At 34.8% G+C, this 13,663-nt stretch overlaps 2 protein-coding genes across 16 annotated transcripts; both read left to right on the top strand.

Moving 5' to 3' along the window:
* The first annotated feature begins 246 nt into the window (after nt 1-246).
* Nucleotides 247-5,886, top strand: LOC113845823 (senescence-associated protein AAF, chlorolplastic). Of its 15 annotated transcripts, none has more exons than XM_027473437.1 (16): nt 310-353; nt 463-504; nt 603-718; nt 792-916; nt 1,519-1,912; nt 2,111-2,209; nt 2,603-2,676; nt 3,156-3,232; nt 3,329-3,400; nt 3,992-4,060; nt 4,250-4,296; nt 4,395-4,524; nt 4,620-4,688; nt 4,771-4,874; nt 5,015-5,090; nt 5,189-5,449. In XM_027473437.1, exons 5-16 carry the CDS (start codon nt 1,581-1,583, stop codon nt 5,360-5,362), a joined length of 1,323 nt encoding a protein of 440 aa, XP_027329238.1. In that variant the 5' UTR covers nt 310-353; nt 463-504; nt 603-718; nt 792-916; nt 1,519-1,580; the 3' UTR covers nt 5,363-5,449. The 15 variants fall into 15 exon arrangements, with proteins under 15 accessions (XP_027329235.1, XP_027329233.1, XP_027329238.1 ...); XM_027473435.1 differs by having other exon boundaries at nt 313-353; nt 819-916; XM_027473438.1 differs by lacking the exons at nt 463-504; nt 603-718 and having other exon boundaries at nt 310-357.
* Nucleotides 5,887-8,447: 2,561 nt separating this feature from the next.
* Nucleotides 8,448-12,633, top strand: LOC113848288 (myosin-binding protein 2-like). The gene is made up of 5 exons (XM_027477742.1): nt 8,448-9,857; nt 10,056-10,259; nt 10,446-10,649; nt 10,813-10,881; nt 11,093-12,633. The coding sequence occupies exons 1-5, from the start codon at nt 8,642-8,644 to the stop codon at nt 12,493-12,495; spliced, it is 3,096 nt and encodes a 1,031-aa protein (XP_027333543.1). The 5' UTR covers nt 8,448-8,641; the 3' UTR covers nt 12,496-12,633.
* The last annotated feature ends 1,030 nt before the right edge of the window (nt 12,634-13,663 follow it).

Genomic DNA, 13,663 nt, shown 5'->3' with positions numbered 1-13,663 from the left:
ACTTTCAATCCCTCACGGATTGGGTTGTCGTGTCTCCGTCCAGAAAAACAGGCAATTATGAAGTGTGTCTGAACCTGAAATGACGTGGACCTTGGTTCTACTTCTCAGAGTCACACACATATCCATACATTGATTTGAGTACTCTATCTCTGGTCTCTATTACGCCCCATTCCCAGTTTTTGTTTGTTGTTGGCATTCAAAGGGCCACACCTTCACCTTGTGGTTCTCATTTTTCTCCACTCTCTCACTCTCCACTCTCTTTCACTGGGTGATGTATTTATGATATGACCTTTAGCCACTATAACTCTTGGTTCCTACCCCCCCTCCTCTTTCCCCTTCTCTTTTTTCCATAAGTAAGTTCTCACCTTCCTTTGCTTTTTTTTTTTTGTCTTAATTTTTAGCACTTTCCTTAATGGCTTTTGTCAATTGTCATTTACTGTCTCATTTTGATGTAATGAACAGTTCTTCTTCTTTGTCTATGGTGATCTGTCTAATTCCAATACAGTATGTTCCTCTTGCGATGCTGAAAATTGTTGGGTATGTCAATTGTGAGTGAATTGAGTTGTCACTGCAGTATTGATGCTGCTCAATATTTACTTCAGGAAATTGAAAAAGGATGAACTGAACAGCATTTTGATCTGCTTCATGGTTTCACTAGTTGTTTGACTTCAATTAACCACCTGTACTTTTTTCAAATAAGGCGTTGCTTTGAAATAAGGTGATTGATTTATGGGTAATGTAGAGAGCTAATTGAGCTATTCCACTTTATTAAATAGATATTCTTTTTTCAGAAACGTTTTGATGAGGTTGGGTATTAGGTGCAGAGTATTGCATAGCGCTGAATATTATCAAATATATGAAATGACCCAGACCAGAACTGCATTTGCAATGATATTCGTAAGAATAACCTAAGAAGGCATGCTCTCTATTGACTGCTCTTTTTGGAATTTGAATTTCCAGAGTTGGTTGGTTGCATTATGATTGTTTTGTCGTAAATAATTCTCTGCAAATGAGATTTCACCTGTCTGACTTATTTTTAACACAATATGTATGAAGCTTGTTTATTTACGCCTGTTTTGATTTTCATTAAATAATAATACGGAAAATGTTGACATCAACCCTTAAGGCTAATTTTAAGCAACTAGATAAAAATGAACTTTTGTTGGGGCAGGAAGTATTTATTACATTTTTGTATTTTTTAGGTAATAAATATGTTATTATCCGATAAAAACTTATTATTGCTTTAGATGCTTAAAATCAGTCTAAGGTCTGATGTTAACATAAACACAAATATGATGATGATGATCCAGTCATGATTAACATTGAAGGACTGCTGGTTATTTTGTCTTTTTCATCAACCAACTGTCAAACTGTATTTTTCAGAACACAAATCCTATTCCTTTTTTTTTTTTTTTTTTTTTCGTAATATGCCTGCTGTAGAATGGAAAATTGTGGTCGGAAAAGCACTCCTTGCTTCTATGTAAATGACTTTATTTTCTTTTATTTGCTTTGCTACAGAATTGAGATATTTCAAGTGCAATGAAGGCTGTGTCTGTCTCATTCTTTTCTTGAACTTTCTGATGGCACTTATTGTAAACAAAATTTCAAGCAGTCCTATTGTGACTAATAGAACAGCTCTTTGTATATCACACGAGAAACATTATTTTTCCTTGTCAACAAGGAACAACAGATTACAGCTGTCAAGTCATAGACTGGAACATGTACATCTGAACCATAGATGTCTACACACAGAGAAACCTACCTTGTTCAATAACTGGTTTTTGTTCATCAATGCAAAGCCAGTTGGTTTGATCTCCAAGAAATCTTCTATCTCATGTAAATCAAAAGGAGCAAATAATACTGAAGAGAAAGAATGTATTACTGCATATGATGATGTTTCTGATTTATCTAGGTAAGAAAATTAAACTACAGATGATAATCCATCTGTTAAAGTTTTTTGCTGTTACAATTATTGCCTTTAGGTTGCCAATTTTATTGTCTGTCAAACTAGCATCTATCTTTCATATCTTTTTGATGATGGCATGCAATTTTATCAAAATTAAATATTTGAGGATTCAAGCTCACATATTAGAGATCCTCGTATTTACAGAGTACATACCAAAGACGAGAAAAATGATGGCACTCTTGCTGTTCATGGCTTAGCTGAAGCTTGTAGATTTGTTTGTAATGATGCAAAGTTTCTCTCACGGTACTGCCGGTAACCTGATTTTGGTCTTATACTAACAATACTATTTCTGTTTAAAATGTCCTTCCACTACTGTTCATCAGTCCACTTTTTTTAAAAGGTATGTTAGAAATTTGTGAACAAAGATTCTTTAATTGGGGGATGGTTTGGTTATCACTATCCAGTCAATTACTCAACAAACCATGATTTAACTGAACTAAATAGTTTTTTGATCATGAATGGGGAAATTATAACATGGATTGTATCTAGCTGACTTAAATATTGGTTGTCACCTCAATATCTGTTCATTTCATGTAATTGGATATTGTACCCTATTAAATATCTCATTCAAGAAACATCACGGAAATAAAATGTTGTCCTGGAGCACAGAATAACTGTTAATTTTTTTTCCCTCAGTGGCATAATGAGGCTGGATGCTCGTGCACGCCAAGATGTTGCTTTTCTTGGGACCGAATTTCTCAAGCTTGATGGTTAGCTCTTGTACAGTATTTACATAACGAGGAGTTGTACTTTAACTTTGTATCTCTTATTTCATCCAATGAAACAATTGTTTTTGTTGGAACTTAGAGATAATTACTTTTCAAATATGTAAACTACAAGTCACTGTATTTCATACCCTAGGACAGTAATATCCTCCCATTTGTCCCTGCTCTTCCCTTGTGCCCAACAAAAAAGAAAGGAAGAAACAAATAAGTCAAAGGATATAGGAAGGGTATCAAACCAGCATCTTTAATTCAATGATGCTGATAAGACAGTATAATCCCATCACGACAATCACTTATTGTAATTATCCTTTCTCTACATATATGTTGAACTTCTCTTCCTATATAGTATGACCTCCTTTTTCTGAAGGTAAGGTTCAAGAAATGCACCTTTATAGATTGGTTTATTCATATGCACCCATTATATGGTCAATTTCAATTTACATTTTCTTTATTTTGTTGGATAGCTCGAGCAAGAGAGGACACTGAGAAAATTGACCGGGATGTCAAGGAAAAAGCTAGCCGGCTTAATCGTATTGCTACTGTCTGTATCATCTAGATCTTTAAATTTTCTGGTTGAAGATGAAGAGTACAAACTAGTGATACAATACTACTTTTTTTTATAATATATGCTTTGCAGATATTGAAGGATAAAGCTCAGTCCAGATTGAAAAGTGCTGCCGATGAGCATTGGAGTGATGGGGCCTTGGAGGTAAATCTGTTAATCTTTAATTTCTGAATTTTAATCTAAAAGATGATATCTGTGATTAGTTTGATTTAAAAGAGACACTGATTCAATTTGCATCATGTGTTATTTATCTTGCATATTTTGCTGATATGCCTATCACTATTTATTTTGCTCATACTAGACAAGAGGAATGAATTCATTAGGGGGAAGGTTAGATAGTAACTATTGTAGAAAAAATGGTAGAGGCATGCTTGGAGAAGTCCTACAAAAGCCTTATTTAAGAAAGTAGAATAGATGGTAGGCAGCCCCATCGGTAGAAGAAGAGGGGGATTGAGAAAAACTATTATTGACACCATTTAGTTTAGTTTTTTAATCCCTCTATTCAGTTCAACTCTATGTCTCGTTGGATTAGAAATTTTTTACCCATCAGACTTGGTAAAATTTGTTGTTCTTATAGATGTTTCCTATGTATTCCTATCCTATGTAGATCTTTATGTGGATCACTAGCTCCTTTTGCAAGTTTTTGTCATAAAAACCAAGAGTCTTTGATTATTTAAAATACATATGAATAGCCAGAACATATGAATCCTGTTGACATAACTGTTGAACTGTCAGGCTGATTTACGTCTTGCTGACTTCCGTGCTAAGCAACGTGCAATGGAAGATGCCCTTATGGCTCTGGAGGTGATATTTTATGCTCTGCAAGTGTTCATTGTGGAACTTTTTTTATAGTTAACAGTTTATGATCCCTTGTCGCAGGCATTATTCTGCATGTGCTATAATAAATCTGTTAACATAACTTATATCAAAATATCATACCAATTTTTTAAGATCCGAAGGAATAAAATACTTTCTATTATGTAAATTCTGCAGCTCATCAAAAACATCCATGACATGATGGTGAGCAAGATGTATAACTTGTAAGTCAAGTAACTTCAAATGCCTGCTTATATATATATATATATATATATATATATATAGTAAACTCTAAAATGTTTCTTATGATGTTGGTGTGCAGTCCTCTTCACAGAGATAAAGGATCTCTTTCAGAAAACAATGTAATAGGTCGAATAATGCTTGAAAAGAATGGAAAAACCACAAATTCCTTTCCTGGGGATGTGACCACAGAACGGATTGCTGCTCTTCAGGTCTTCCTTCAGTTCCATTCTGTTTTTGTTGTGTGTATATATATCCCTAAATCAATTGAATCAGGAATCATATTGTAAGATTTTAAAATGTACAGGAAGCTTACTGGAGTATGGCATCAGCACTTTCCGAAGCAGATGGGATTGATTACACTGATCCTGAAGAGGTTTGATTCTCTATTTAGTTTCTGTCTGGTCCTAGCTATTATTTAAGTATTGAAGTTACACTCTCTTACCTACTGAGAGCAGCTTGAGTTGTTGATCACAACCCTTATAGACCTCGATGCAATGGACTGTAAACAAAGTGTATCTTTGTTGGTAGAGTGTTCTAGTTCTCCTGATGTCAGCACTAGGTAAGCTTCCTGTGATACTAGTCTTTCAAAGAATCAGTTTGCCAAATAACGAACAAGCATGAATTAACCTTAATCAATACCTTACTATGCTTTTCCTCCCTTGTTTATCTTCATTTCTGCTCTTTATTTTGTGTTTCTAGACGAGCTCTAGCCAATGCACTGGCAGCAGCACCATCCATGTGGACTCTTGGAAATGCAGGGATGGGGGCGTTGCAGGTGGGTAATTATGATTTATCCCAAGAAGTACTTTTGACAGGCAATATAGCATAATTTTCTCCCTTTGGCAAAGTTGATGCCTTTGGCTTGTGTTGCAGAGACTGGCAGAAGATAGCAACCCAGCCATTGCTTCTGCTGCATCCAAAGCTATTTATGAACTGAAAAAACAATGGGAAATACAGGAAGGGGATAGCTGGAGGTTTATGATGGATGAAAACTTCATGGAAGAGAAAGGAAGCAAAGGATCTGATAATGAAGAAGATCCTAAATGAGAAATATTTGATTGCTCTGTTCAGCATAGTTGCCTCATGAGGATACTAACTAGTATAGAATTAACCCAAATGATCACTAGAAAGAAACTACTGCAAGTCTAAGGTGCCAATATGATGGTTATGTGCATCATAAAATGCGGAAGTTTCCTCATATATACATAAATAATAGATGCATATTCGCGATCATACTTGTTTGTATGAAAGAGCTTTCCGTACTACACATTGCTCGACTGCACTTTGATGATTATCTGAGCCGCTTTCAAGTTAGGCTGTGTATGGTCCTAATATCTAATGGAGTTACCTTAAACGCTGCATACGTGGGGCCTGTAGGTAATGGTATCATAGTGGTTCGAAAATTGCATAATCGTATACAAAAGAGCAATTTCTTTCCTTGATGTTGGATTATTTGAATATTATTAGACAAAATGATTGTGGCATAGTACATTCACTGTTGTGATAAACTTCAATCGTGAAATTGGCTTTTGTTTTACCCTTTTAATTATGTGACTGAACATTTTATTGGCATACATGTTTTATACCGTCTTTGGCACAATAGAGCACCAAAACTAGAAGATAGAAACCTATATATACCGAGAAATTTGTTGATAAAAAACAACCTTTACCCTGAGCTGACTGGCAGCGTTGTTCATAATCATAAGTCACATCCTAACATTTTGGCTGATAGGGTAACTATGATATCATATTTTATGTATTTATTTATTTTTGGTCAATATCAGGTCTTATTTTGTAAGTGGCCATACAGTGGCCACCAAATGTGAGTTGGAATCTCTATAACAAAAATGCCCAGCCGAAAAAGAAAGAAAAATAGCTTGTAAAAAGGAAAGTGTAAATAATATCAGGTGACTACTATTTGTGTTACTCTTTTTCGTTATTCACACTGCTCCTTTTTAGAATCTAATTTTAAGAAGCATGTAACACTTTTAAAATTAAATTTTGAAAGTAACTTATGAATGATTTCTAAAATTTAATTTTTGAAGATGTAAAACCACTTCTAAAAATTAAAATTTGGAAAGCATTAAATACATTTTTGAAAATTAAACTGTAAAAATGACAATAAAAGAGGTGGTACAACTAGTAAAAAGAATGGTGCAAAAAAACAAAATCTTCATAATGTGAACAGGTAGGGACGTGGTTATTTATTAAAAGCCCACACGAAAAGTTGGACCACGAAATTACATAATTTTAACTGTAATTATTTATTTGATCATAATCTTTATTCTTTATAGTAACTAAATTAATCTCACCCGGTTTACCGGAAAAAAACAAAAACCATCTCACCTCTGAAGGGGAGGTGCTTCGGGTTCATGTGGGGGAGTCATTGTTATTTTATGTCCCTATTTAACAAAATTCTAATCATGGTTCCCGGCTTGTAAACGTGGCTTAAAGATGTCCTCGCCATCCTCTAATTTCATTAAGGTATCAGTTGATTATTTCATTAACGATCTCTTTGCATCTTAAATCCAGGAATGAACTTTTCAAAAGCCAAAAAAAGCTGAGACCTAAAAAGCAAAAGTTGAAGGCAAGACCGTGATCCCACATAACATTATTTCCAATCTTTATTCACACAGAAGACCTTAAATCACTGTCACAGTCCCCAATTTGATTTAATTCCTATCCTCCTTTCAAATCACTTTTTCTTTCTAATTTAACCTTTTCATCATTCCAACCACTGTTGCCACCCTTGTTCCATCATTCCTTCCCTTAACTTTAAAATTTTCAATAGAAGAATCCCAAGTCACCCACGATTCCTTATGATGTTTCATACATAATGTAAATATAAAACTTATGATCAGAAAGTTATGTATATATAATACTGAAATTGCAATAGCCTAGCTGAATAATTTGAATGTTAGGGAACAAGTACTCTAATAGGTAATAATTTCATTAAAACCATACTCTAATATTATGTAGAGCCTTAGCCGAAACTTCATTGAATCAATGATAGTAATGTGAAAAAGGATGAGGGATTAAGAAGAAAATCAGTACATAATTTATTTAGAAAATTATATTGAATAATGAATCGTAAAGTTTATACCGTTGCTAAGAGCGTATGTTTAATAGTGCTAATGCGAGTAGGGCCTTAAGTAACACATTACTTATGTATGACCTACTAGCCATTTTCATGGATGGTGGTGGGGACCATCTTGCGCGTGAAGTGGTCCTAGCCAAATTCATGGAACAACAAGGACTGTCTTCTGTTTGTTTATTAATTCTCTTTCTTTTCTTTTTCTAGTTTACATTTCTCTTTAACTTTCTGCTGCCATTTGGTTGTGTCTTGAACGATGGTTACATATGTGTGAATCTCATCAGTGAAGTGAAAGTTCTATATATGTATTGAAATTTATATATTAACTATTTCTGTCTTTCCTAACATTGGATAATCAAATAGAAGGGAAATAAATTAAATACATAATTCAAGCTTCAGACAATTTTAAGAGAAAATCTTGTTTTTATCCCAACTTACTTTTGTTTTGTTTGATTGTTAGTACTATCATTGTTGTAAGCTTAGGATTATGTCAGCGGTGAAGAGTTCTGACAGTTTACATAATCTCTTAAGTTCAAAACTGAATTTAAATAATTAATAAAATTATTTATTATACTCTTTATTTTTTTTGTCATAAATATTTTATTAATAAAAGAATTTAAATTCAACTTAATAAAATCTTATAATTTAATACATATTATTGTTGTTATTATGATCGGTCAAGTTATTGATGGTATTTTCTTTGTCAAAATAATTTTACTTACTTTGATGTGTACACCATTGCACATCCAAACAAAATATGCGTCATTTATGTGATCTCACATTCCCAATTTTCCAAACCCAAAGTGTGCATTCACTTTGGATGAATGAATACGAGCAAATACAATATGGTGCGACAGATCAAAAAAGAAGATACATGCAACAATATTACCAGGTTATTATCATGTCGGGCTGCCCCTGAAACAACCATAGATAAAATATAATATTACGATCAAAGTCACTGCGGAGATCCACTTTAGTCTAAAGGTAATTATTAATGATGCATATTACTGATACAGTGACTGAATCACTAGCACGTTTCTCAGACACTGCTTCTCTTGCCAATTTCTCATTCTTTGCTGTTCTCTATACTTTTCTTCTATTCTTTTTTTGTACCATTGTGCTCCTTCCTTGTTTCCCTTCCTCTGCCTATTTCCCAATATCTTTCTCAGACTCTCAGTGACAACACACACAACCACACAAGTCACAACAAAGGTTGGAAAGAGGTAACATCAATGGCTACCAACAAGTTTGCAACCATGTTGCATAGAAACACCAACAAAGTGGTTGTAATTCTAGTGTATGCAGTTCTAGAATGGGTCTTGATTGCACTTCTTCTTCTCAACTCTTTGTTCAGTTATCTCATCACAAAATTTGCCAAATGGGTTGGTCTCCAACCACCATGTCTTTGGTGTTCAAGGGTTGATCATGTACTGCAGTCAGAAAAGAACAAACATTTGCACAAGGATCTTGTGTGTGAGGCTCATGCAGCTGAGATTTCCAAGCTGGGTTATTGTTCAAATCATCGAAGACTAGCAGAAACACAAAGCATGTGTGAGGATTGTTTGGCCTCTCGACCAAACCATCATGAAAACTCCTTTGCAATGAGACGCAGGATTGCTTTCATTTCATGGGTGAGTCGTGAAAAGCAAGAAAATGAAGAGAACATAAGAAGGTGCTCTTGCTGCAATGAGAGCTTGAACAGCCAGTTTTACCCTTCTTATTTGCTATTGAAGCCTTCTTGGGGTGATGAGGACTACCCAAGTAAAGGGTCACTTATTGTAGAAGAAGCAATAGATGATGAAAAAGAAGGTGATAAAGAGCTTGAGTTTGAGAAAGATCATGATGATGATGAAGGGGTAGCAGATGAGCATCAGATACTTTCTGATATTGAAAGTTTTATCCTCAGAGAGGTGGCTGAGGATCGTTCAAGTTCTGTTTCAAACTTGCATTCAGATGAAAAGGATGCAGAAAAAGATGACAAGGATGATGATCTTATCATCACAGAGCTGGATCGAAGTGGTGACGACAATTTTATTTGTCAATTCACTTCCACCATGCAGGGTTCACTCTGGGAAGATACATCACTTGAATTCATCAATATGCACTTCGAGAATTTTAAAGTTTGTGATAGCCATCGCTTGATACCTGTCAAGTTAATAGACTCTATTACTGAGGATCTTGGAGAGAGGAAGCAAAAGACCTTTGCTACTGAGGCACCAATTGAAGCACAATCAATTACCTTAGAAGGGGTTGGATCACTCACAATTGATATGAATACAGAGAAAACAAGCATGAGAGAACTTGAAAGCTTGGCAAAATCTATGACTTCAGAACAGAATTCAGTAGTTGAAGTATATACACAAGGGATTACTACTGAAGGGGCTCAAACTTCGGTGAACGATGACAACAGTGTTGAAGCAGCTGCTGAAGAACGAGATAATACACAAGGTACAAGAAAGTGAATGATTTGTAGAATTTATTGAACATTATCTATTCAAATTTGTGTCATTCACATTTCCTATTTCCTTTATATTATTGTTATTATTGAAGTCAGAAACAAAAAGCATAGCATGCTTCTGTTGAATGATCTTATTAAGCTTGTTGTGAGTCTTGATTATAAAGAATCACAAGTTTTTGGTCATGCAGTTGATCTGCCTCGATATCTAGAACCGGTCTGCTCAAATGAAAGCACACAAGAAGATGAATCTTCGTCAAGTGATGATGACGATGAAGATGAAGATGTCTTTGACATATTCATTGCTCAGAATAATCTAAATAAGTCTCAAAATTTATCCAAAGATGACAAAAGTGCAGAAGCTGGTATGGAAGATCCAGAAAATACGCTACAAGGTACAAAGAAGCTCATGAATTTTAAGAATTAAACATTATCCCTTTGCAAAATTTATGTTTCATGTCTAGTAGTTGACTTGTTTTTTAATAGTGATAAATGAATGTAGAAAAAATAACTTACTTTAGCATATTTTACTCGAGAGATCATGTCCTGAACATTTATGTCTTAAACCTTTTATTACACAGTTACTCTGCCTCCTCCTGAAGAACCTGCCTGCTCATGTCAATGCATGGCAGAAGATGAATCTTCTTCATCAAGTGATGATGATACTGAAGTTCAAAATGCCTTTGATGAATTTATTTCTCAGAATAATCTAAGAAAGTCTCAAAGGTTATCCAATGATGACAAAAGTATAGAAGCAGCTATTGAAGAACCAGAAAATACACAGGGTACAAAGAAGTGCATGAATTGTGATGTTTCATGTCTTCTAATAAGCTAGTATATGAATTATTATCGCATATGTAGGGAATAAAAAAGACTTATTTTAGCATACTTTATTTGAGAGATTGGCATTATGACAAACATTTATGATTTCAATACTTGCTCACACAGTTAATCTGCCTCCATCAGAAGACCCAGCCTGCTCATGCCAAACCATACCAGAAGATCAATCTTCAGCAAGTGAGTATGATACTGAAGCTCTTAATGCCTTTGATGAATTCATTGCACAGAATAATCTTTGTAAGTTTTACCTTAGTACCCTATTTTTTTTTTTAACCTTCTCTAAATGTGAAGCGCTAACTCTTGAAAAAAATATTTCTTTTTCTTTTTTTTCAATGTAACATCTTCATACTTTAATTGAACTATTATCAAATTAACAATCCAGGTTCAGGTAAAGCAGGTACAAATGATCACAAGTATGCTGAAATGATTGAGAAAACAATCTCGGTTGAGAAAAATCATGACGAAACAAGCCATCAACCAGCCAAGTGCTCAGAGTCATATGAAGTAGAAGAAGATAAACTTCCTGAGACTCCTAGTTTTGTAGATGGCCTGCATGACCTGCATAAAAGAGAATCAGGAGCAGATGATTCTGTGGATGGTAGTGTTGCAAGTGAGGTAGAATATGGAGATCCAGTATTAACAATTGACAGGTTAAAAACAGTTTTAAAAGCCGAAAGAAAGGCTCTAAGTGCTGTATATCAAGAGCTAGAAGAAGAGAGAAGTGCATCAGCAGTAGCTGCCAACCAAACAATGGCAATGATTACAAGGCTGCAGGAGGAAAAGGCTGCAATGCAGATGGAAGCATTGCAATACCAGAGGATGATGGAAGAACAATCCGAGTATGATCAGGAAGCGTTGCAACTTTTGAATGAGTTAATGATGAAAAGGGAGAAAGAGAAGCAAGAACTTGAGAAGGAATTGGAAGAGTACAGGCAGAAGGTAATGGAATATGAAGCAAAAGAGAAATTAAGCGTGCTAAGAAGAATGAAAGATGGAACTGTAAGAAGTAGAGACTCCTCTTCTTCTTGCAGCAATACTGGCTACACTGATGAGCTATCCATTGATCTTAACCGCGAGGCAAAGGACGAAGATAATGGCTTTTTCAACCATGATGAAGGCAATGACAAGAATGCAACTGAGGATAAAGTTTCTAATTTGGAGGAGATGGCAATAGATTGTGTAAAGCATGTAAGTGCTCTTGATGATACATTGGCAGAATTTGAGGAAGAGAGAGCATCCATTCTAGAGCAACTCAAAGCATTAGAGGAAAAGATTATTTCTTTGGGAGATAATGAGGAATTGCTTGATGACATCAAATTGATTGAGCATTCATCAATATATGGTGACAAAGACTTAAATGAAAACTGCAACTTTATCAGTCTAGAGGAGAATGAGTATTCTAATGGGTTTTCAGATGATAAACACTCTTCAAGAAGAACAATGGGTTCCTTGGCAAAGAAGCTACTGCCATATTTAGATGCAGCTGACAATGAGACTGAAGAAACATTCACATTTGAGAGACAATTGGAATCTGAATCAGTTGATATGCAAAACTTAGATCCTATGCTTGAAATGGATAGCATGAAGACATCCATTGAACATGAGGTTGATCGTGTTTATGAGAGGTTACAAGCTCTTGAAACAGATAAGGAGTTTCTTCAACACTGCATGGGTTCCATACAGAATGGTGGAGAGAAAGGAGTGGATCTGCTTCAAGAAATCTTGCAACATCTTCGTGATCTTAAGGCTGTGGAACTCAGGCTTAAGAACTTGGGTAATGATCCACTATAGTGAAGTTGCATTCACCAACTAAAGACATGTAGGCATAAGGTCTGTAATTATGTACTTATATCAAAATTCATTCTAGCTCCCATCAATGTTTTAAAATACTGAAAAATTTCACTCGTTGCTAAATGCAGATGTTGCTTCATGATGAATGTGCACATTTAGGATTTGTGGAAAGTATTTTCTCATCCTGCATCATGTAGACATATGGTGACCAAATTTTGTTGCAAAAGTTCAGAAAATTTCTCCGATGGAGGGAGGAATTTTTGGTGTCATGGGATGGTTTGTTATTAAATTGGTAAAAAAGAGATGCAGACTGCAAAGTTTAAGTCTGTTAAGGTGTCAGTTTGGTGGGCTACCTACAAAAATTGTGAAAGCCCAAAATTTTGCTGGACTAGAGTTTTCATTTGGTCTCCTCACATCTGTCCAAAGTTAACCCACTCTGGGATTTCGACCCAAAAACAAAACCCTCTCTGGGATTATATATATGTATACACATCAAATCTGGTTATTTAAATCTTTCATTTCCTTATCCTATGTTAGGTGGAAGACGCAAAGTAGGGAAGTTGTAGAGTGGTGAATGGGGTGTTTTGTGTTATTTTTTAAAAGGTAGAATGGGGTGTTAAAATTATGGGTTTGTAAACCTCACGGCAAAATCAAGTGTCCGTCATCATGTATAATCTGTATCTATTTGTTAATCAATGTTGTCTATGGTAAACTATACCACAAGAGATTATTTGATTTCAAATTTTACCATCGATTTTGAAGTGAAAAAAGACCTGAAGAAAAAGGGACGGTAGAAAGTGAGAATGCAACTTTTTCTTGACACCATCATCTACTACAGCTACAACTAATAATATTTATTTCACACAATTTATTGAGTTATTACTCAATTGATCAGTGAGACAAAGTTTTGAATAATTGAGTTGAGTTATGACTCAATCTATTTTACATCTCTCTCTTCCTGTGGCCAAAAATAGTGTATGATTCATGGACATGACTGAGCTAAAATTTGAAAGACAAATTATCATCCAATTCGTTAACTTAATTAAAAGTAATATTTACCAGATTCATCTATTTGAATTTCCATGCCTATAATATTTTTTATATTTTTAGTTTTTATATTTTTCACTTATTTAGTTTTAGTCTGTAGAGTTGAGTAGCAATCCATAAT

This window comes from Abrus precatorius, unplaced genomic scaffold (assembly GCF_003935025.1).
Source record: "Abrus precatorius isolate BTA unplaced genomic scaffold, Abrus_2018 Scaffold8, whole genome shotgun sequence".
Taxonomy (NCBI): domain Eukaryota; kingdom Viridiplantae; phylum Streptophyta; class Magnoliopsida; order Fabales; family Fabaceae; genus Abrus; species Abrus precatorius.
Note: the sequence above shows the minus strand (reverse complement) of the source record. Positions and strands in the feature narration are given on the sequence as shown.

What these genes read in the sequence shown, in the direction of transcription:
- LOC113845823 (XM_027473440.1), top strand. Translation starts at nt 1,485, where the DNA reads ATGACTTTATTTTCTTTTATTTGCTTTGCTACAGAATTGAGATATTTC. An exon ending in GATGTTTCTGATTTATCTAG is followed by an intron (nt 1,913 to 2,110) that starts GTAAGAAAATTA and finishes TCGTATTTACAG; the next exon opens with AGTACATACCAAAGACGAGA. An exon ending in GTGAGCAAGATGTATAACTT is followed by an intron (nt 4,297 to 4,394) that starts GTAAGTCAAGTA and finishes GTTGGTGTGCAG; the next exon opens with TCCTCTTCACAGAGATAAAG.
- LOC113848288 (XM_027477742.1), top strand. Translation starts at nt 8,642, where the DNA reads ATGGCTACCAACAAGTTTGCAACCATGTTGCATAGAAACACCAACAAA. An exon ending in TCCAGAAAATACGCTACAAG is followed by an intron (nt 10,260 to 10,445) that starts GTACAAAGAAGC and finishes TTTATTACACAG; the next exon opens with TTACTCTGCCTCCTCCTGAA. An exon ending in AGAACCAGAAAATACACAGG is followed by an intron (nt 10,650 to 10,812) that starts GTACAAAGAAGT and finishes TTGCTCACACAG; the next exon opens with TTAATCTGCCTCCATCAGAA.